The sequence below is a fragment of the Nilaparvata lugens genome, chromosome X (assembly GCF_014356525.2).
Source record: "Nilaparvata lugens isolate BPH chromosome X, ASM1435652v1, whole genome shotgun sequence".
In the NCBI taxonomy this organism is placed as follows: Eukaryota; Metazoa; Arthropoda; class Insecta; order Hemiptera; family Delphacidae; genus Nilaparvata; species Nilaparvata lugens.
The window spans coordinates 53,843,756-53,868,870 of NC_052518.1; the positions used below are offsets into that span (position 1 = coordinate 53,843,756).

Below are 25,115 nucleotides of genomic sequence, written 5' to 3' on the forward strand. Positions count from 1 at the left end.
AATCTCTCTCCTTAGTTCTTGAGTTAGATTGTTCAAAACTCTTTTGTCCTGGGGGGAACGTGATTGCTGCCATCTCCTTCTAGCTCTTCGTTTTTCAACAATCAATTCTCTGATTTCCGCAGGGTAGTTATTTCCAGTGGTTCTTCTTCTGATTTGTGGGGTATTACACCATGCTGCCTGTTGGATATCAGTCACAAACTTCTCCGACTCCCGATCAATATGTTCTTCGTTCCTTAATGGTGAGTTCAATTCTATTCTTTCCTCCAGCATATGTTGGAAGCCATCCCAATCAGTGCGGCTATTTGCTAACGCAGGACAAGTTTTTTCCATCCGTAGAATTGAATCACTCAGAGTCATAATGATGGGTGAGTGGTCGGAATTAAGGTCGAAACTATCCTCTAAATGCAAATAATTAACTGATATATTTTTTACCAGGAAGAAATCTATGAGATCCGGGATTTTCCTCGTATCGGTGGGCCAGTAGGTTGGTTTACCAGTTGAAAGAGCTTCGCACCTCATCTCTTTCATTGCTTCGAAGAGCTGTCTTCCCTTGTGAGTTGTTAAACGCGATCCCCAATGCACGTGCTTTGCATTGAAATCACCACCAAGAATGAATTTTTCTCCTAACATATCAAGCAATGTCAAATACTCCTCTCTTCTGATGGAATATCTGGGAGGACAGTAAATAGCTGCAACAACGAAGTGATAATTTACTGCTTGAACTGCTACACCTATCAATTGAATTCTATCACTTTAATGTTTCACTTATTCATGATGTTGTAGATTGTCTCTGATAATGATGGCACTCCCACCCCTCGCGACATTGCTGAGATGTAAAGCATGATAGATCTTAAAGCCTTTGAATTTGATAAACGATTGATTTGTAAAGTGAGTTTCAGATATAAGACATATATCTATTTTTTCTATGTCTATAACTGCTTCTAACTCCTGTTGCCGTTGTAACAATCCATTCGCGTTCCATTCCATTATTTTTAGTGAATGAATCATTTGAATTTCAGTAGTCTACTCTGTTCTAACTTCTGAAATTTAGATTCTGGTGAGGTGATTATTTGCTCTTGTCTATCCAGTTTTGCCAAGATTAGCTGCAAAATATTATTGGTGCCTTCTTCTACTTCACTTTTTGGCTCTTCCAATTTCGATCTATCTTCTTTTGAGACAATCTGGGCGAAAGTCAATTTCTTAACTGCACTACCATTGTTTAGATTGTGAGCTTCTGTATTTTCCGTGATTTTTGGTGGGATATTTTGAATGATTTTCTTTCGTGAATCTGCAATGGTTTTTGTTTTAGTAGAATTCCTGATTTTTTTGCAATTCGATTGCAACAGTGCAACCTCGATAGCTGGCTGGATGTGCTTCACCGCAATGAATACATTTTGGTAGAGCATCGTTGGGTTTCAAACATTCCTTTGTTTGGTGTTTACCTGCACACTTAACACACTTAGGCTCCTTGTTACAATATTTTTGAGTGTTGCCGTATGCTTGGCAACGATTGCATTGCGGTATCGGATTGGCCTTCTTCAATGCTTCAACTTCCACTCTACAGCCAAGTATAATTTTCAATTCAAATACTGTTTTTATATCTTCTTCCGCGCTGAATGATACCATGAACATATCTAATGGTTCTCTTGTCTTCCACCTCAGCTTGTTCACAACTTCTAGAACTTTCAATCCTCGTACTTTCAAATCTTCCAGAATCATTTCTGTACTACAAGAGTGATGAAGCTTTTTAATCATCACTCTTATTGGTCTCGACTGTTCATCTTCATAGGAGTGCCAGTTGAGACCATCTTTAATCAATTCTCTGGTAATATTCCGATAAGTTTCTGAATCAACTACATTTACTTTAAATGTTTCTTTACTTAACAGTTTTATCCTAAATTTGTCAGCTGGTGACACTTTTTTCAAACTCGTAAGAAGTACATTCAGATTCTTAATACCATCCACAATGAATGGCGGTGGTGGCATTTCTTTCTTCTTCCTCTTCTCCACCTCACTGATTGGTTTTTCCACAGGAGTGATTTTATTATTAAAATTTTGTTGCTGATTTTTTGCAGACTCATTTTTGAATTCTGGCGATGGGGTGCTAAGCTTCCTCTTCTTGGTAGCCCGCTTAGTACGAGTTCTGATCCATTCAGTTTCTTTAGCCAATTCTTCTTCATTTGTCGAGTAGTTCTCGGCTGCTGAGAAGGTAGGCTGTGGGCTATGGATCTTCGTTTCTCCTTAGTGGCTTCCTTTTCTTCTTGCTCTGATGCAGGAAAACTTGGTGGCTTCACCAAGTCGGACATAGTGCGAATTCACTACCATACATTCCAAACAGCACTCGTAATCAACACTCACGCACACGGAAACGCGAACGGAGCTATATTACCGCCGAGAAAAGCAGGTCGCTTTGCTTGCATAAAATACCGCGGTTGACGACCAATACTCGATGCAATATTTTTGTTCCACTTTTAATCGCGAACAAACTGCTGACTCACTACATCTACACTACACTATTACTACTCCACTATACGTCCGTTCTCTACGAGTTCTAGCGCAATACTGACTCATAAAAGTACAAAAACTTACATTAAAAATTATCAACTACATACCCAGACTCTACCCAACCGGACTGCTATTTAAAGATTATAACGTTTTAAGCGTTCGGCAACTATACATATAAACAGTTCTTATCTTCATCAAAAGAAACCCTCATTTAACACGCAATGTAGACCATGCGCACAACACTAGATCTAGAGATAGGGAGTTGTATATTGCTAGAAGAAATACAACTTTTGTTCAGAAATGTGTACTATATATAGGCTGTAAAATTTTTAATTCATTATCAGTGAAATTAATGGAAATGAACAATATTCAAAGTTAAAAAAAAAGTATCAAACATATGTTAATAGGTATTGGAAATGAAAGTAGCGAACAACTATTGTATATTAACTAATATTGCACGTTATTTGAGCTCTTTTTAAACAATACTTCACACTATTCTTTTTTTCTCTCTTTTACTACGATAATTAGCTCTCTCTTATTAGTTTTAGCGCTATTTAAGGTATTCAATTGGTAGATACAGCCCACATAATTGTATTGTATAAAAATTGTATTTAAAATACTATAATTTAGAATTTAGACTAAATGCATCCCGACACCTAGACTATGTAGTGGGATGCTACACGATAGTTTAAGTAAATTAATCTAAGTATGTTAAGTATTTTTTCCATATTGTAAATGTTTTTTCCATCTTTAATAAATACCTCTGACATGGGCTACATGACAGAAAAAAATAGCATATCTCGAGCTAATATCCTCCTTAATCTGTTCTGAATTCTTCTTCAATAATTTTAATATGTATTTGAGATCATGAATCTCAGGATTGGTCTTCTCTTCATTGCATATTGAGTCATCAAGATAATTTTTCCTACTATTTTTTCTTGGAAAAGTTTTACATGAAGTGATTTGTTTTCTGCTGTCAATATTTTTTTTAAATCGCCGTTTACTTCAATAGAAGCATAATATATGTTAAGAAGAAGTAATTTCCGGTATTAAATCAATTACTGCATTCTCTGAGTACGTTTTTGAAATGATGTATTCCAGAACAGTATAAATTTTCAAAGAAACATCGATGACTTGTTCATCAATCAACCCTTTTTTTAGACTGCTGAGGTCTTTTCCATCTGCGTTTTCAATATAATTCGCCCCGTTCGTGTCATCATCATATGACTTGTGTCTTGAAATTTCACAATATTACCCCTCCAAGATGAAATGACAGTAAAGGGGGCAAAGGATTAAACACAGAACAATCTAGTTGACAGCTGTTATCTACTACGGATCGATCATAGTGATTGGAAAACTATGCTGAGATAAGTGAATTTATCGGTATGAAACCACTGTAAAGATGATAATGTTATCACCGTCACGCCGCTCTGTATTGATAAGGAAGTCCTACTCGGGGATGGGCTGCCGACCTAATACGGTAGAATTCAATCAAATCAAATCAAAATCAATTTATTTCCATGAAGAACAAAAAATACAAAATATTCATTTTTTACATTATACTTGGAATTTACACTGCAAGGTCTTGGGACCCGTGCGCAGTGTAAGAGTGTTGTATTTTCATTAAGTAAAATTACTAAGAAATTTTTTTAATCGTACTGTATTTGCTATGTTTTGATTTAAACTAGAAGAATATGAAAAACTGTAAAAAATAAAAGAGAAAAAGACAGAAAGAACTGATAGATAAAGAAAGAGAAAAAGACAGAAAGAACTGATAGACAAAGAAAGAGAAAAAGACAGAAAGAGCTGATAGATAAAGAAAGAAACTGAAAGTTTAAAAACTAATATAACTGATCGAAACGCCATTGTTAAAGATAAGTTAAGTTAAGAAATTTTCTGTTTAGAGAAATAATAATATTGAGATATAGTAGAAAAAAGGGAAAATATAGAAAGATATATAGAAAAAAGTGACATAATAGATTTATTTTTCATTCAAAATGTATTTTGATCCTCCATATTCAAGCATTCACTCAGAAAAGGCGATCTATAATATTAGATTCTTTGATCCATTTTTCCATTTTAACAATGAGCTTGTTATTGATGCTATTTGTTATAAAGTGATGAGGGATGAAATTTACCAATCTAGAACAAGTGAACATGAACTGTCTCCCACAAACACTCAAATTTACTCTGGAAGACTCAAAAGTCAGGCTAGACGGTCTAAGGTTATAAATTGATTGTCGTAAATTATACATATGTTTATTTTTGTTGATATTCAGTAATAAACTTTTAATGTATAGTTGTCTGACAGTTAAGACATTGAACTCTGCAAATAAGTTGCGAGTAGGATAACGTCTAGGCTTGCCTAATATTGTTTTTATTAAATGTTTCTGTATGGTGAATATCTTATTTAAATGACAACTCACTGCTCCACCCCATGCCAGTATACTATACTGTAATATGGACTGCGCATAGGCAAAGTAAATTATTCTTGTTAATCTGGAATTTTTAAGTTTATTAAGGTTAAAAAATTTATAAGTGAGGTATTTCATACGGTTGCACATGTTATTTATATGTATATCCCATTTTAAATGTGGGTCTAAAATAACACCAAGATATTTGGCTTTATCTACTTTTTTTAATTCTGGACACTGGCAAGGAGCTTGAGGAGTGTGATTACAGTTCAGCGAGTGGATCTTAATTGAATTCACATCATTTGGTTGGCCCCTTGCATCCGGAGAAAAGGTCATAAAAATACTTTTTGTAACATTAAGTGTTAATAAATGCTTGTTGAACCAAGATTTAACCATTTTCATTCCTTCCTCACTAGACTCAACCACATCCCTCCACTCATCACCCGTAAATGTCAATGTTGTGTCATCTGCAAATGAGACTGTAACACCATTTTTTATGTTCATTTTAAGTAAATCATTTACGTAGATCAAGAATAATATAGGGGACAATACCGTTCCCTGTGGTAGACCATATTCGGATAAAAAACTTTTGCTGGTTTCAAGATATTGACAGCGATCTCTAAGATAGCAATTGAATAGCTTTAAAGGAACATCTTTAATACCTATATTTTCCAATTTTTTTAGTAATATTTCATGTGGTATAGTATCGAAAGCCTTTGAGAGATCTAATAGAATGACTAATGTTTTTTTATTATTGTTAAAGTTATTTGATATAATATTGACTATAGTTGTTATAGCATCTTGGGTACTTTTGTTTTTTTGAAAGCCATACTGGTTTTTATGAATGATTTCGTATTTATTTAGGTAACTAACTAGTCTGATTTTTATAAGTTTTTCCAATATTTTTGATAAATTATTCAGTAGGCTTATAGGACGATAGTTTGTAGGATTGTTGGGATCGCCAGATTTGAATAGGGGTATTATATTTGCAATTTTGAATTTTTCAGGGAAAACGCCGTCAGCGAAGCATTTATTTACTATTTTGTTAAGTGGCTTAGCAATGTATGAGGCAATTATTTTCAAACATATATTGCTTATAGTGTCAATGCCCGCAGCAGAGCTATTTTTTAGTGTTTTAATGACCTTTATTATTTCATATTCATTTGTTGGAAAAAAGAAAAAAAAATGTGGTGATGATAGAGGAGCTGAAGTGGAATGTGTATTAAGGGTTGATGATGTGTCTTTGAGATTTTCATTTTTGAGTATTTCTGCAAAGGATTTTCCCACCTGAACAAAGTGATCATTGAGAGTTTTCGGATCAATTTTGGGCTTGGTTGATGATTTTTCATTATTCATAACTTCATTGATATACTTCCAATTTTTTTTACTATTACCCTTACATTCATCAATTCTTGTTTTATAATAATCATATTTGCAATCAGTTATTAATTTATTTAAAAGTTTTTTGTAGGCTGTATATTCTAATTTTAAATTGTAATTGAAAGGTTGCCTGCTTAGTTTTTTATGCATTTTATCACGTGTACGTATAGAAATTATTAGACCTTTGGTAATCCAAGGTTTTAAAGGTTTAAGTTTATGAGGTATAGTTTTATAAGTGCTGCTATTTTCTATATGTTGAGTGAGAGTGTTTGTAAAAACATCGACCAGCTCATCAATATTTGACTCAGAATTCAACATAGATTCCCAATTCTCATTTTCCAATTTTGATTTGAGTATATTATAATTTATTTTTTTAATAAGTTGTTCGCAATTTATTTTTTTAATACTATTGGTAACTCCGACTTGAAGATATGTGAAAAAATGATCCGTGATATTTGTTTTGAATATTAAACCAGTAACATCATCAGAATTGAAATGTTTATTTTAAAAAAATATATGATCAATACAAGATTCTGAATTATTATTTATTCTTGTTGATTTATTTATGTAGGATTTATATCCCATGGATGATAAAATGCTTAAGTATTCGTTTGCTATATTTGTATTACTATTCAGGTCAATATTCATATCTCCCAATATAATAACATTTTCATCAGTTTTGAAGTATTGCAAGCATTCGTCCAAGTTATTTAAAAATATATCAACAGACGATGCCGGAGAACGGTACAATGCGATAAGGATTATAACTTGCTTAGTGTTTGGTATTTCTATCTTGATGATAAGAGAGTTAGTTTCCTGAATGTCGTATTCAATCACATCAACCTTGAAATCATCTCTTACAAAAATACAAACGCCATCACATTTATTGAGCTTCCCTGGCCTGTTTATCATTTTGTATCCATTTAATTTATACTTGAAAGAATGATCTTGAGTTATCCAAGTTTCTGCAAGTACTATAATATGAAATTCAGTTAAGCAGTTCTGTACAACATAGATAAATTGATCAAAGTTTTTCACAAAACTACGAATATTCATTTGTAATATATTGAGAGAAGAATCCGATCTGTCTGGCCGATAATCAAAAATATTGTTTATCTCGATAGTGTCATAGCATTCCAATAACGTTTCTTCTTCAAAGTCATTTATAAGAACCATTAAATTATCAGGTTAATTAGGAAGAAAGAAAGAGAATGAAAAGAAAGAAAATTGAGAGAAAAAAGAAGAAAATTTTAAAAAAAGTAGAAAATAAAATAGGAATAATTTATAAATATAAGATGAATAGATTTGAAAGGAAAGGAGGATAAATCGACGCCTCCACTTTGCCCTAATAAAAGAAATTCTACAATCAATTAATTTTTCCATATATGTAAACTGTAGCACATGGCCTATTAATTATTAATGATATACGTTTTTGGGAAATACAGTAGAACGGACATCACAGAATCGAGAAAACAAATAGATAAATTAATAATAAAAACTTTTCTTGTCACAATTGTACTGAAATTCTTCTATAGTCTTTTAGATAAAGTAAATAATCGAAAGTTTGTAATTGAAAATTCAAGGTTGATCAATATATTTGTCTAGATCATCCCTGCAAAAGACTCTCTTCACACGTGACGTTGGAGTCTCCCTGATAAGAATCTTTCCCTCACGCACCCACACAAAAGCAAGTTTATTTTCATTTTTCAAGCCCCTGGCCAAACCAAAAAGATGCTTGAAGTGCGGAGATAAGTGTTCATTTACGTAGATGTTGCTTTCTTCCAATTTTGCACATATGTCCGTTGTCTTAAGGTTTCTCTTCTTCTTCGCTGCTTGCAACCAGTTCATTTTAAACTGCCTTGAAACAAACTTCACGATAATTGATGTAGATTTTTTTGCCGTTGGAACTCTATGTGTAGATGAGATGTGGTCTACGTTGAAATCGACGTTAATTGCCTTTGCCATTGTTTCTAGTAGGTGATATAGATTTTCATCTGTTGTTTGTGGAATCCCAATGATTTCTATGTTATCTCTTCTTGTGTATTGTTGTATGGAATGTAATTCTGTTTGTAATTGACAGACAGCTTGATTGAGGTTCTTGTTCTGAAATTCCAGTTCATCGCATCTCTTAGTTGTGGATTTATTTTCGTTTTCTAATTTATCTAGTTGGGACCTAGTCTCTTCAGTGGTAGCTTTGATTGCTTCAATCTGATCGGAAAGTTCCCCCATTTTATCCATAAATAACGATGTCAGTTCACTTCTTAGATCTGATATGGCACTTAGTATTTGATTAAAGCGAGTATCGATTTGACTGTTTTCTCCCTTATTTAAATTCACACAATCATCACACTTCCAATTGTTCCTAGTCTCCAGGTTCTTCTTCTTGAATTTATCCATGGTCTCCACTCTAGTGCACTGTACGTGGAAAGAAGACTTACAAGCACTGCACTTGATTGCGTCTTTATTTTGAAGTTCGTCCTTACACTTGAAACATTCAGCCATCGCAATAGACCAGTATAGAGAATTTATTCAACGACACGAGTACTTGTTGTTTCACACTATTTAAATAGGTATTTTGTAGAATAATGTTCACGAAAAATTACTGTTTGAATTTGCGGGCAAGAGTTGGCCGGCGCGATAAAACTATTTAGACAGAGCAGAGCATAACCGTAATCTGAAGATAATAGTACAGCACGTCCGTTCGCATTGGCGTTTCGACAACAACTGAATTAGGCTAGAGATTCCAGTACCCCATTACGCCGCTCTCTCCTGAGAGTCGAGCAGTTACAACTCAAGCTTGGATAGCCGTCGTCAAGGAAACGCGTAAACACTGATAACAGTAGCTAATGTCGAAGTAGTATCAAGGTCACAACGGCTGACGAAGACTCAAACAGGACTGTGCCGGTACGCAATATGGAGTTGAAAGTGTGATTAGATTATTGGATAGTTCAGTTTACAGCATTAAATGTGGTTTAAATTGTGAATACTACAATTTGAAAGTTCTTCACAGCTAACTCACCTCTTACATAAACACTGAAGCACTTACTTGAAAGAAAATACAACACTGGGAATTAGTTATCAAGTAAAATTCTGGAGCTTTGAATTCACTGTTTCTGATGCTTCATTAGAAACAAATAGCTAAATCATCAGATTTCATAAGTCATAGGGAGAATCTCCGGTTGAGGTTTATAATAAGGTATAGCCTGCATGTGGTAGTAAATTGTGCAGCGGGCAAAGAGTTAACTTTTTCCTGGTGATGTCTAGAAATTTTATAATTAGTTCTTCTTCTCTCATGTATATGCATTTATGTGTAATATTGTATTATGTACATTTTATTTTTATTTTTGCTCGTGTATGTATGTGTATGAGTACATTGTTTTTTTGGCAATAAATTAATTTGAATTTGAAAAAAGTAAGCTACACAATATGGAACTGAAGCAAGAAGACGGTCCCATACCTTTTCATCCTCCACCATCAAGTTCAAAAACACAATTGCGTTATCATTAATGTTCATTATCAAGGTAAAAGTATTTTGAGACTGACAAGAGATAATTTGAAAAATAGATAAATTCACCAATGAGAAAGAATCAACTATTGTTAGAGGTGAGACCCTAGCAAAATTGCAGAGAACGATTGAGAAGAGGAGGAGAGGAGTACTGCTGCTCAACAAAGCCATACCAGCACGGCCAACACCGCAACTGCTATAAATAGATCATTATGCACCTCCTCCCCACCTAGCACCTGTCTCTTCACCTTCCTGAAGCTGCACATGGATGGAAAAGGTGTTTCCAGCCACGAGGAGGTGAATGAGCACTTGGAAAATAGGGCGAAGGGGTTGGCGGAAGATTTTTTAAACATCTCTTCCGAAATACGCTATTGCGTCGACAATTCTCAACGTATTCACCTGTAAGCGGTATCATTAGACCAGAGAGAAATCTGGCTACAAGAAGATTGAAAAGCCAAAGCTCGAAAAATTAAATTTCTTCTGCCGTTACGGTAGACCCTCAGTACACTTATTTTACTCATTTTGGAGACCTGTCTAGTAGTACTTGGAGATTCAGTTGCATTTTTGGATTTTCAGTTTATTTTTGGTATTTCTCCATAATGAATAGAACTGAGGATAAATTGTCAAGCAATTACAAAACTATGATTTGTGAAATTCCTGCCACATCCTCAGTCAATAATAGCTGAGATATGGCAGGTTATGCCACGACACATGTTTCTGTAAACCAACACCAATTCAAATTTGTATAGAGGTTAACAACCTCCGTTTATATCAATTTATACTGACCAGAACTGCATAAAGTTTATAACTAAGATCGAATGGGTCTTGCTCATCAGTCAATCTATGCTGGTGAAAATCTTGAAGAGGTTCTAAAAGAGAAACAAAAAAAAAAACAGTTCGAAAAAGAAGCAATAACTCAGTTATTAATGTACGATGGTTGTGAAAAAATAAGGTTCCCACGTTTTTAAGGTGTAAGGAATTTTTTATTTAAATTGAAAATACATGATTGGAAAGCTTATTTTTTCACCAGTTTAAAATTCAAATTTTATTTATTCAAATTCACAATATTTAAAATCACAAGCAATTACATAACAAGAATTAGACAACAAGATTATCTCAGTAAGATAAATAAAATGAATGAAATTGGTTTGTTTTTCAGATTGATTTCTACACTGTTGCAGGTTTCATGCCTAGTGAGATCGGACTCCCGATTGAGTGATAAAATAAATACCGTTATGTTTTATCAGGAAGAAGTTTGTGAATTTGAAATAAAAAATAGTAATTGCTGAAAGTATACAATTCGTTTGCAAGTAGGAATGTATAATATATCACTTAAATTTATTTCCAATTCCTACAGAAATGGAGAGAAAAACAGAAGAAAGAAAGAAAAGATTAGCAACCAATCACTTTCACATTCACTCACATTACACACTTTCCAATAACAGCTCATCTTCCAAATGCATATTGCATACCACCAAAATTAAAACATCTAAGCTACGAAATCAAAACTAAGATCTCTAAATGGTCAGGCATAAGACCTCTAAGCCATCTAAGAATGTTTTTAAACAAGTTGATTCTGAATTCTCTTTATTTCAATTGAGATGTTATTAAAAAAATTAGTGCCAAGAAATACAAACGATTTCTGGAAACAAGTGGTATACGATTTGGGAAGTCTCAGTGAATCAGCTGTCACTCTCCTAGTTTGGTAACTAGGAACATCCCTGAACAACGCATGACCATAGTTTCCAAATATATAACATAATATACAGGACCTTGAACACATACATATATCTAAGAGGAAAACATCTAATACTCTGAAATGAAGGAAAAGAATGTTCATATCTAACCTTTTTTTTATAGCACGGACTATAAAAATTTGCTTATTAGCTGAATAAATATTGAACGGAGTTTTCAATAGAAGCTTAAGCGAGCAAATACAGCATATCTTGCGCCAGCACTCATTAATTGTAGACTTTGTTATCGTGGGCTGTGGGGATGATACATATTGGCCAAGAGCTAGTAGCGGGAGAGCGATGGGTCGTCTCTCGTTTTCCAGCGATAGGAACGCCTGCGGGAAGGCGGTTCCTAGTGAAGTAGTGATGCATGTTATGCATACCTGAAAAGGGCCAAGGGGGTAGTGGCGGCGACGTCTATAGCCGGAGAGGATGAGGTGGCAGAGGGTGTTTCCGGCTCTCAGCCGTCCTTGGATCCGGGGCCCTTCTGGAGGGATAGCCGGGGCAGCAGCCTCCAGGGAGTCCTCTTTACTGGGCTACGGATCGGGCTGCTTGGGACGCCGCTGTAGAAGTGTTCGAAATCGGCCTTCCAATAGGCTAGGTTGGCCTCTCCCTCCAGTTTCAGCAGATCCGGCCACGCTTCCCCGTTCAACCCCGGGTAGGCGGGGTCGAAGGCCGTCAGAACGTCGGCACCGGCTGGAGAGGGCCCACTAGCTACACCGCTCACCAGCAATCCGCGGTAGTTTCCCTTAGGTTCCGCTACACGGTCTTTAGGCCGTGATGCCCCTAAGTTAGGTACCCTTCCGCGATTTACCGGGAGCGCCTCACTAGGTACCACCTTTTCGAGCCGTTGGAGACGTTCCTTCAGCATCTTTCCCCGGAGCCTCTGGGTTCGGCGTCGCTGAACGGAGTGTAAGCTCCGGGCTCGCCCTGGCATATGGCGGATTAAGATGTGTTGCGCGCTGGAGGTGCGCATCATCAAGTAACGGGACTGTTAGTCGCCTAGGCTAGAGTTCTGCTTGAGCAGTGAGCGGTTGGCGATTCAAGTAAAGAAGTAAGGCGAAGGGTTATGCTAGCCAATAGATGCTATTACGCGCTATCAACTCTGATGAAAAAACGTACTCTCAGTAGAAAAACTAAGCTGCTGCTATACAGACAATCATCATGCCTGTCTTACTGTATGGTAGTGAAACATGGGCAACTACGGTGGCGGATGAAAGAATGCTGGGCGTCTTTGAAAGAAAGATCCTGAGAAGAGTGTTTGGAGGCATACAGGAAGCAGGAGTCTGGCGTAGGAGACATAATGACGAACTTTATAGGCTGTACCAGTATGCTGATATAGCCACTGTGATGCGAGTTCGCAGGCTGAGGTGGGCAGGACACCTGGTACGAGCTGCCTACCCCCCAAAGATGGCAATGGAAGGGAAAATATATGGCCGGCGAAGGAAAGGGCGACCCAGAACAAGATGGATAGACGTAGTGAATAAGTATGCAGCAGTAATTGGGGTGCGAAGATGGAAAAGTGCAGCGGTGGACAGAGATGCTTGGAGGCGGAAATTGAGGGAGGCTGTGAACGGCGCTGGGTTGTAATGCCAAATAAGAAGAAGAAGAATGAGCGGTTGGCGCGATCTGGTGGTTTCGAGCTGAAGCGAGGGTATCAACTTTTTGTCAGACTACAATGACAGATAGAGGTAATAACTAACTACTGAAGCCAATTAGAAGAAATTAAGCGGCCCTTTGTGCTGTACGTGGTCAAAGTCTAATTAAGTTATCCATTTATAAATTAATTGAATTTATTATCAATGGAGGAATATATTTTTTTATTGTAAAATAGAATATTAACATCAGCTCCATTATCAATCTTGAATTTATTTATTTACTCTTTCTTTCTTGTTTCATTCTTTCTCTTCTCCTTCTTTCTCTCTTTCCTTCACCCTTATTCCACTTATTCATCATCTTCTTTTATTAAATATTATATTATATAATTATATAATTTCTTTTGTAAGTTCCTAATGACTCATATTGAATTCGTATTAGCAGCTCTCACCTGCGCACAGGATTTTCCTTGCAGGTGGTTGTTTTTTGCTGAATTTTTTATTGAACATGAAATATGGTAAATTGTTCTATTCATAATTTACCCGGTAAAAAGTACCGCATCCCATGGGAAGAATTTTGACAGATTCTGTACCAGAAACTAGTTCCAGAACCAAATTCCAACCCCTCAGTTGAAGGTTGGTAAAGTGTGACAGTTCAAATTTGAAAAACTCTCATTGGTCGATTGAATTGTGGTCTGCTTGCTTCTCTGTGCATGCGCTGATAGCTTGTTTGTTAAGTTTGTTTACCATAGCATAGGATACATAACCAACAAAATGATGTTTGATAACCATTCGTTAAATGAATTTTTCTCTATAGAAAATTTGAGAGTAATGGAGTAAAAGAAATGCACACTTTTCTAGACGGTAAGTTTGAAGCAGTCTTTGTTTAACTACTCAGCTAGTAAACAACACATTTTGATGGAAATCAACTTCAAGTGTGCGCCAAAAGCTTGAACTAAAGATTTTAAAATGGCATTCCATGAGAACATTTTGCACCAGTCAAGTAATTGAACGATTTACCACTGGAACTAGAACAATTTACCACTTTTTCATGTTCCCAGACCGTGCCCATAAGAGAAATTGAGGAATTTACCTTGGATTTGACTAGATTCTTTGGAGCCGTTCTCTTTTTGATTGGTTTTGGTCTTTCTTTTGCATCTTCTGTAAAAACAACCAATCATCAACATAAAATATTTTTAACAATTTTTGAAAGTGGGTCAAAAACTAATATCACAACTGATAAGGAGATTGTGATATTGATTGATTTCAACAGTCAAAAATAGTTCAGTAATTGTATTAATTACTATATTAATACACACACACACACACACACATATATATATATTATTAATATATATCTCTAATACAGGTTGAAGTTCAACTGAACATTTAATTCTACTAAATTATCAAATCTAGAGTTTTCCAATAATTGTTTGAACATAAAACAATTATTCCTCAGAAATAAATTATATGTAGCCACTATCAATCTGGAAGCTGTATCTCGTGTCAAGATAGATACTATTCAAGATCAAACCATTCTTTCTAGTCATGAAATTGACCATTTTACGTGACTTCATAATCTAATGAGACGTTTTCAATGAAGTGAAATTATGAGACTGCTTCTCACATAAATATACCATGCAGAATTGTAATAAATTACACAACGAAGCTTACTAAATTAACGCTTGGCTTACTTACGACTGTTCTTTGTGTTTTAGTATTGTCTCTTTAGGAACTTCAGCCAAGTAAGGTGTTGGATCAAAATCAGAGAGCGGCATATTAACAACTTTTAATGATTTTATCCACCTGTTATTTACATACTGGAATCTCTTCAAGTGAATTATCTGTAATAAAAAAGATAGAAAAAGAAGTTAAGCAACACAATAAAAACAAATACGGTACGTACTACAGTAGGAAAGCACAGTCATGTTGGTGCTCCGGTTAGATGAGTGGCTGCTTGAGACCGATAGTTGTATGTACAAAGATTACTCCTCTCTGATTTGGAAACCACCTAAAGATATAGGTCCATTCACCTCCAATCATAAAGTAAATGATAAAGATTGCCCTACATACCAAAAAGCGATACAACAGTTCATTAATAAAACAGATTATGGTATTTAAAAACTTATTGAAAACGTTTAGAATTGAAAATAAAAATACTAAAGAGATCTCCATAAATCATAAACCTCAGACTATTGATCTAGCCCCAATTTTGAATAAAATAAATATCTTTAATACAACTGTTAAAACTCCCAAAACTAGATTAAATCTTGTGTATAACTTTAGTGAATGTGTTGATGTAATGATATGTTTTGTTAAATTGAGTGGGTCCATTCTTAAAACATCCAAAGGCTTTTCAGCTATATACAGAATGTTTCAGAAGTAGTGTCGAACATTTTAGGGTATTGTTCCTGGATGATAGGAGACTACAAATGTCGTATTTGAAGTGTCCAAAACTCAGCGATTATCCTTATAGCTGCCATTTTGTTTTTTTCACTTAGGTATTTTTATTTCAAGAACGAAATGTTGTTTTGATCTGAAATGTGGCATGAATATTTATGCTGAACTTTAAAAAATAAAATGAAAATTTATAGATATACATATTCAGAATGACGGCCATTTTAAATTTCTGGTGGCAAATTTCACGAGAACCGTTCACTTTACAGAGAATTTACAAGAGACAAAAAAATACCAAATTTTATCAAGATTACAAAAATACCTTATTATTATTAAGATTGACCAAAGAATAACAGAGAAATTAATTCTTTTCGTACTGCATGCATGACCACTTTTCACCATTCAAACATCAATATTAAATTTTTAATTCCAATTTTTCATCTTTGTATTTAAGATGAAGCTTTGAAACTCGGTATGGCTCCATATGGCCATACAGCTGATTTTACAATGTTTTTCAGTTGATCTTGCTTATCTTGTGTATTTATGCACTACAACACTAAAATGTTCGACACTACTTGTGAAACACCCTGTATAACAGTAGGTATCTTACTCAAGACGAATGGATACAGTTGAACAATTTGAACTGTGTTCATAGTGGATTGTGATAAAGAGGCTGTGATTAACTTCTATAGAATCCTCTAAACCATAAATAATTGGACTAAAACAAACCATCCCCTTGTTATTGGTGTATATTGGATCGATTAATTTCTTGACATACCTGCTACAAATCTAATGAGTAATGTATTGGAGGATGACAAGCTTAGATTTGTTTTTTCGTATCGTGGATACTGTAACATTAATTTTCTCAACATTCCTGACGTACCTAGTTGTTCAGATCGTTCACCGGAAACCCCATTAGGATTTTTCCAAGGCAACTCGAAACATGAAACTTATTTGAACGCCATGATTGACCTTGTTGTTGCTCCAATTTATTGCTCCGTGTTTTATTCAAATTTATAAGTATTAACTGTAAAGCTTGTTGGATTCAAGTGAATAGTAGAGTTCTAGTGTACTTACTGATGTCTTCCAACAGTCGCCAACTGTAAGTACTTATTGGTGTTCATGGGAGAAACTTGAATCTTTCATACGAATGTTGTGTTCTTTCGGCCATTCTTAATTGCCAGTAGTTACCTGTGATCACTACAAACTGTAAACAATTACCGAATCTCTGTGTCGTCCGAAGGCAATTGTAGGCCTACTATGGAGGTGATAACAGTTTCGTCGATACTAGTTGTGTTATCTATCTTCTCAGTTGGAACTGCTATCTCTAACTGTCAAATAGACCGGCACCCCACAGCTGTTGTCTGTTTATCGGTTCTCATAGCAACAGGATTTAGTTCTTCTCGTTGTGAGGCGGGAGTTTTTCAAAATTAGAAATCGTGCACTTAATAAATCCGGCCATATCCTTACTCAGGGGTTACCTTCTCCCTTGTCGTGTTGAATGCCCTCTTGACGCTTTCTTCTCTTCCTTCTTTTCAGTCTCCTATTTCCGAACAATAATCTGACACCTGATTTCATCTCAAAATGTCTGCGAGTAGAATAGGGCGGACACGAGCAGGGAGAAACAATCTGATTCGGGGAATGGAGGCAGATATTGATGATTTGAGGGAGGGACTTATCAACAGTGAAGTCGTAGATATATCTATTGATCTTCACGCCTCACTGATGAAAATTTGTCATAGACTCTCAAATGAAGCTGTTTTAGATCTTATTCCAATTACAACTGCACTTTTGAATAGTTATGACGCTTCACTAAAGGTGAATTCCGATTTAAGGACAATGTTGAATGACGCAAATCTTGAGAATAAGACTATAATGGAAAAGTTGCGAGTTGAAAGGGAGACAAGAACGGTGATACTTGAGGATTAATTTTCCAATGAAAAAAAGGCGGATAGCGAGATTTGTGCTCTGAAGATGTCTGTGAGGGATTTGAAGGATACTGTACAATCTCTGCAGTTGGAGATTTTTTCTAAGGATGAAATTATAAAGTTACTACAGGCAGATTCAAGAAGATTCTCATCGATGTTTGATGGCGATGACATTGACTTTAATGCACTCAATCACAACTCAATTCCTGCTGGTTCCTTCATGAAGCCTAGGAAAACATTCAAAAGAGTGTCACCTACTGATCCTCTCATTAATGAGGCCAGTGCAATCGAAATAAGCAATAGATTTTCGGTTCTCTCTACAGACACGTCTTCAAGAACTGCAAGTAAGACTACTTCTCACATGTATACGGTGAGGGCGGATGTTCATTGTCCTCCGAAACACCAGAAAAAACTTGAGACTAGGTCAAAGTGCTATGGGACATCATCGACTAATAAAAAGAAAAGGAGAGTTAAATTTCTTACCGACAGTCATGGAAAACAATTGAGTGCGACCTGCGTCGATTCAAGGAATCCTATGACACATTCGTGTATGCCAAGCCTGGTGCCAAGCTTAAGCATGTAATTGAGGATGGACTAGACTTTGTCAGGGATTTCTCTGAGGATGACTTCATTATAATATTAGCTGGTACCAATGACCTTCATGAGAATGAACCCTACCAGTTGACTCTTGCCCAGGGGATAAGTTCACTGCTCGCCTTAGATCTAAAGTCTCACATCGCAGTGTGTAGTATTCCATATCGGTGGGATATACCCACCCTTAATGAAAATATTTCTCATGCCAATGCGTATTTATACAGATTGTTGCGCGATTATGAAGGTGGACTTCAGTTGGACTACATCGATATGTGCACCTTTTTACAAAGATCTCATTACACGAGGCATGGTCTCCATTTTAATAGAACAGGTAAAATGCTGCTCTCAAAAATGTTTGCGAGTTTTGTGGAGCAGACTGTTATGTAGGGTGTTTCAACGGCTACTCCTACTAGGCCTGCATTGCAGTCAAATTACCCGTTAGTGCCAGACTCGCCTGTCATTGGACTTCTGGAATCCTGTCCAGTAACTCCTAATCCAGAGTTTTCTCCTGCTCTCCTGCATCCTTCAAGCGAGATAACACTGAGGAGTGTTCCTTTACGCAAATCTCGGAGCCAGGTAATTTAAACTAACAGCAAGTGACAACGAAAATGAAAGCACTGTTACAAGTGATTGGATTTTCTGCCGAAACTCTCAAGTTGATCATTTTCCAGTTCCTATCATTGATATGTCTAGAGGTAGGCGAATTAGGAAGCAGTTACCAGATTTCAGCTACTCAAACCTCGAATATGTACCGATCTCAGTTGCCAATGGTATTTGCACAGTGGAAACGATTCACAATGAAGAATTCACGATCTCATAGTTACGTACAGTTAATAAAAAATAAACTTGGACAACTCGAGATTTTTCTTCACTCAAAGTTTACACACATTTTGTGTATTAACGAACATTGGCTTACAGAGGAGGAGCTAACACTGTATGTCCATCAGAATTTGTTTTGGTAGTAATTATTGTAGAAAGTCTCGTACGCATGGGGGCTCGGCCATATTAATCAGGGAAAACTTGAGTTTTGATGTTATCGATGTGAAAAATATCAGTGCAGATTCTGTTTGTGAAGCATGTGCGGTGCATCTGACAAAACTGGATATGGTTATTCTTACTGTATATCGTACACCAGACTCTGATGTAAATAGTTTTATAAGCAGAGTAGAGGACATACTTTTAATAATCATGACAACTAATTTTAGATATCTTGTACTAACCACTGACTGTAACATGAACTTATTAGAGTCTGGTACATCAATTGTTCAGGATTTTCTATTGCTGATGGAATCTTTTGACCTGTATCCAACTGTAAATGAACCTACAAGGAACTCCTCATGCTTGGATAATATATTTATCAATTCTTTTTCTAATAAATTAGACTATACCTTGCTCGAGCAGAATTTATTATCAGATAATGCCGGTATATGGCTTACATTAAAGTTAGATCATAAGGAATTTAATAGTAAGAGGAGTAGGAAAATAGTAAAATCCAGATTGGTAACAGAAACAAGATCAAGGAATTGCAGTCCTAGTCTGTTGAATATTGACTGGTCTTTTCTATTCAGTAGGCCTATAAGTGATGTTAACCTGGCTTTTAATCAATTCTTGAAATATGTGTTGTCAGTTTTCAATGAGAAATGTACAATTGTTTCTAGATCAGTGAAGGCTGGTAAGTTTAAGAAAAATGGATGGTTTAATCAGGATCTTAGTAATATGAGAGCTGTATTGATATTATATTATAATAGATGGAAATCGACAAGTAGGGAGGAGGATAAGAAGAATTTTAAAAAATATAAGAAATTGTATGCCTCTGCAATAACAAAGGCAAAAATAGAGGTGAATGATGTGTTAATTGAGGACTCTAGAAACAAGTGTAGAGTGGCATGGAATATTGTCAAGAGTGAGCAGTGTAAGAGAACACCAAAGAAAATTTCTATTTTTGCAGAGGTTTTTAACAGTTATTTCATAAACTCAAGCATGCTGACAAGTAATGGGGAAGTTGATGGTGTACCCAGTCATCTTGAGCTACTTGAAAAGTTTGTATGGGAACGAAGTGAGCGGGAAGACAATTTTCATTTACGACAGATAGATTCTTCCACCGTTAGGACAATTGCTATGCAGTTGAGTTCATCACCGACTGCAGATGTGTATGATCTATCTAATTATGTTATCAAGCACATTATTGATGCAATACTGCTTCCTCTCACTCATTTAATAAACCTGATTTTTGTAACTGGGGTTTTCCCAGACGCTCTGAAATTGACAAAGATAATCCCTGTTTTTAAAAAGGGGGACCACAGTAAACCAGAGTGCTATAGACCCATTGCCATAGTTCCTATTGTAAGCAAAATCATTGAAATGTGTGTATTGATTCAGCTTTAGGAGTATTTTGCATGTAAGGGTTTATTGTATTGCCATCAATATGGGTTTAGACCAAAGCATTCCACAGTGATGGCGATTGAATTTGTAGTAAATGAAATACTGAAAGGCTTTGAAAAGAAATTAGTAACTGGTGCGAAATTGATAGATTTGAGCCGGGCTTTTGAGAGTATCCACCATGGAAAATTGTTGGATAAGTTAAACTTCTATGGTGTTAAAAATAAGGAACTTAAACTTATCCAATCATACCTAATTAATGGGAAACAGAAAGTTGTGGTCGCTGACACCTCGGAAAATTCTCAATATAAGGAAGTACTAACAGGTGTTCCTCAAGGCTCCGTACTTGGACCGTTCCTGTTTCTGGTTTTTATGAATGACCTTCAGTCCAATGTTAACACTTTACCTGTGCTCTATGCAGACGATACCACTCTGATTAATTCTAATGTGAGTAGGAGGGTTGTACGGAATATGCTGAACCAATCCTACGTTGATGCAAAGCAATGGTTCACCTCAAACGACTTGTGCATTAATGAGAGCAAGACAGAAGAAATATTCTTCTCACTCAATAATAATGTATTAGCAGATGTTGGTGTCACCTCTGTTAAGCTTTTGGATATGAACTTGGATTCAAAGCTTGATTGGCATGTGCATATCACTGAATTATGTAAGAGACTGGCTAGAGTTACATTCTTGCTCCGAAAATTAAAATTCTGCGTTAGCCATAAAGTTTTAAAAACCACTTATTTTGGATTGTTCCATTCTATTCTATCATATGGTGTTTACCTTTGGGGGAACTCAACCCCCTGATAGCATCAGGGCATTTTTGTGACAGAAAAAAGCGATAAGAATTATAAGTAACCTTGGTGTTAGGGATTCATGCAGAGAAGCTTTTAGACAGCTGAATATTATGACCTGCACTTTATATTATACCGGCACTTTTCATTTATCAAAATCTGTTACAGGTGAGACAAAAAATTTCCAGTTTTGATAACCAGTCAAATACCCACAATTTCAATACTAGGAATAGGGAGAATTTAACAGTGCCTCACGTTCGACTGAGGAAAACTTCCAAAAGCCATTATTTCCAGCAAATAAAACTATTCAACAGGCTGCCACTAGAAATTAGAGCGCTTTCAGTTGGTCGTTTGAGGATGTTAGTTAGCAAGTGGGTTACATCTAAGTCCTTCTATACAGCGCAAGAGTTTCTTGAAGGTGATATTGTTATTGATGTCTAGCAGAGTAGAGTTTGTATAAGTATTTTTCATGAAATAAGCATATTGTGATAATGTTACAGTGGTACTTGTGGTGCAGTGTTGTGTTTTAGTTAGTTTTGTGTTTTGCTTTTTTGTTTGACTGTATTCGGTTGATTCAGTTGTTGGTTGTATTGTCACTTGGTAATCTTTTGTTTGTATTGTGTTTTCCGCCAGTGATATGATTATGTTACTTTTATTGTACTGTTTGTATTTTGACTTTTGCCTATTACTGCACTGTATATGTTTATTGGCAATAAAAAATATCTTATATCTTCGTTGCATTATTCATAATACAGATATCGAAAATTCAAAAAAATACAAACTAAATTCTGTCAGCCATAACACAGTCTAACATAGCAGATTCAAGCAGAGAAATTTTAAATCTTTTGAATAAGGTAATGAATATATACGATAACATTTTGAAATGTTTTATTTTTAAAATGAGTTCGCTGTATGCAATGGGATTTTGTTAGGAGGAGGGAGGAAAGTATGTTCAGTTCCAGCATCATGAATCCAGATTTGATACTACGGAGAGATACATACTAGTGCTAAATGGCAAATTATCGGAGAACATAAATAAAATGAATCTCAAGGATTGTAAAGTACCTATAATCAAGTGGTATGATGGTGTACCTGGTTGTGGAAAATCCTACTTAATAGTATGTAAGCACAATCCTGGAAGAGACCTTGTTCTCAGTCAAACCAGAGCTGGCATTAGATCTATTCGTGAGGATGTGGTTAGGATGCATGGTGTTAGCAATGAGAGGAGCACTAGGTTGGATTATAGAACTGTGGGATCGTTTCTTATAAATTTGTCACCTGGACATACGGGACATATAATTAATATAATGACATTATATTAATCATATATTGATCAGGATGAACAGTATTTTGTCTTTGAACAATCTTTTGTCATCGATAGAAAGATTGTTTATTTTATTTGTTGTCAATATTAACGTTTTTTTCTCGATAAATCATGGTGCATTGTAATTTGGTGCTGAGAAAAAGTAATATAATGTAGTAATTCATTGTTTTAATATTTTCTTGCGTTTGAACTGATGTGACCTACGTTAAAGAAAGTGCAATTAGCACGTATTTGTGTAGTTGTCAATTTTGTTATTCGTATCCAGGGCGAGGTCGTTCATTGAGTGACAAGCGTTATTGCTACTTTTAAACGTTCATTGAGATTTCTCAACTGATCGAAATTCATAATGAAGCTGTTATAAATAAGTTTTATTTCTGATGGATGAATATTTATTCACACTTATTCGACTTAAAATTCTTTCTCAATAAAAATATAACTAGAGTTTAAGTTCCTTATATTCTGATGATTTATTGTATGATTGTGGTTTTGTTTCCATATGACTCATATATTGTTTTGATTTCAGACGTGACTCCAGAGTTTATGAATGTAATAATAATTAATGTTGTCTTTTATTATAGGTTTTTTATTCAAAGTAAATAACAAGAAACTAATCACGTCCAGTCAATCAATTATTTATTTTGTTATGATATCAATCAGAAATTAATTAAATTTCATTCAATTATTGTTAACGTTAATAATGGTCGAATTTCATTGTATGAACAGAAACTTGTCAAATAGTTTTCTACTTAATTCATGTACTATTGAACTTGATCTTTATTGATTTTTTTCAAGTCATTTTATCAAATTTGAAGTTTTTTAAATATTATGGTCGTTACTTGGCATTTCTTGTCTGATTTGAGCTTGAATATTTTCTTCTTTTTGAAATAATCTTATTAAATTTTTAGATTTTTTGTGGTCACTACTCAACATTATGCTTTTTATTTTTATTGAACTTTAGTATTTCCCTTTCTGAAGTTATTTTTATTGAATTTGAGATTTTGTTTAAAGTTAGCTGTAGAGTTTTATAATTGTGTAATGAAAAGTTCAGTAGATTTTGAAATTGGTTCATGAATTAGTTTATTATAATAGTGAAGGGGTTTATCCTTTCCTAAAATTTCCCTTGTATTAGATTTGAAATTTTTCTTATTTATTAATATTCCAATATTATTCCTATGAGTAGTAGTTCCCACATTACATCTTCTCGACTGCGGACTTCGCGGGAGTGCGTGGACTTCAGGACTTCGCGGGATTTCATGGACTCCATGACTCAAACACTCAAGGACTTCGTGGGATTTCACGGACTTCACGAGCTTGTTCGAGATGACTTCAGCTTCAGCGCAAGGCGACTTGTGAATTGTCACTACACTCTACGAGATCGATTTTCCTGAAGATCTGGAGGATATTATGCAAGCAGAGACGTTTGGCTGTTAACACAAGCAGGGCCATTTTTCATCACGTAGTATGCTGTACACTACTCAACAACGGAGAGGACATCGGGCGCTAATCAGAGCTTCCGTGTAACGAAGCACGAATTTCATCTTCTGTAGAAACCAGAATCGATAGGTATAAATACTGGGAGATTTTTTTTGCTGCTCAATTGCATTGCATGGCAGTTGGATGAATTGAGATCCAGTGACTACTGGACTACCGTATCAATTATAGTTGGACACACGCATACAATTCTACTATTTGCGAGCTGAGCTGCGGGAGATTTCTTCGACAGTTGAGAGATGGCTCGACTTCAACCGGAAATATGGATACCTTACGATTGTCATCTTATCTTTAGTACATGGTGGCTGGAGGCCTGAAGGAGCTGAAGCAACTATGATGGTCATAGACGGACATTGGCGGACGCATCTCAAGTTCCATCACATCGGAGGACGTCACATACAAGGACGTCTACTAGTAGCCTACATCGACGAGGACATCGGAGGATTATCTACATAATTGAGAACTACTTTACCCTATCGTTATTCCAGAACCACTAAAATTCGAATTATCGCGTCAATCAAGCGCACGTCAGTTTCCGAAGTATATTATTTTGTTTAATAATTTTTCTTTTTTTTTTTTTCCTCTCTTTTCCTTTTTTTATGTTCCCCTCTTAACTACAGACTCAGGGACGAGTCTTTAAGCGGGATGGGTGATGTGTCACCTGGTCATATGGGACATAATATATGAATCATATAATTATCTCATATTGATCAGGATTTTAGAGTTTTTAAATTAAAAGTTCAATGAACAGTATTTTGTCTTTGAACAATCTTTTGTCATCGACAGAAAGATTGTTTACTTTATTTGTTGTCAATATTAACGTTAGCTTCTCTCTGTTTTCAAGATTGTTTGAATGGCTTCCTTCCTTGGCGTTGGAGGAGCATAGTTCGGGAGTTAGACACTCGTAGCGCTCAGTGTAGTGAAGCTTGCAATGCAATCTCTCTCTTCCCCCACTTTACCACCAGACCACTTCCCCTCGAAAAAGAAGGTATTCGAAATAGTAAGTCTTTCATGAAAGAACTCACCCCCAATGAAAAAATCTATTCACAGTTGCAGGCTTCCGTAACTAATTG

At 35.6% G+C, this 25,115-nt stretch overlaps 1 protein-coding gene across 4 annotated transcripts in view; it reads right to left on the reverse strand.

The window, feature by feature from the left end:
- Positions 1 to 25,115, reverse strand: part of LOC111064485 (ubiquitin carboxyl-terminal hydrolase 32) — a 236,805-nt gene that overhangs the window by 16,654 nt on the left and 195,036 nt on the right. For 3 of the 4 annotated variants that reach the window (XM_039443337.1, XM_039443336.1, XM_039443335.1), the window contains 3 exons: positions 14,831 to 14,976; positions 14,226 to 14,293; positions 10,591 to 10,673 (listed from right to left, as the gene is read on the reverse strand). In XM_039443337.1, coding sequence (XP_039299271.1) covers positions 10,591 to 10,673; positions 14,226 to 14,293; positions 14,831 to 14,976 — 297 coding nt within the window. The remainder of the gene's footprint in view (positions 1 to 10,590; positions 10,674 to 14,225; positions 14,294 to 14,830; positions 14,977 to 25,115) is intronic. The other variant, XM_039443338.1, reaches the window with a different exon arrangement.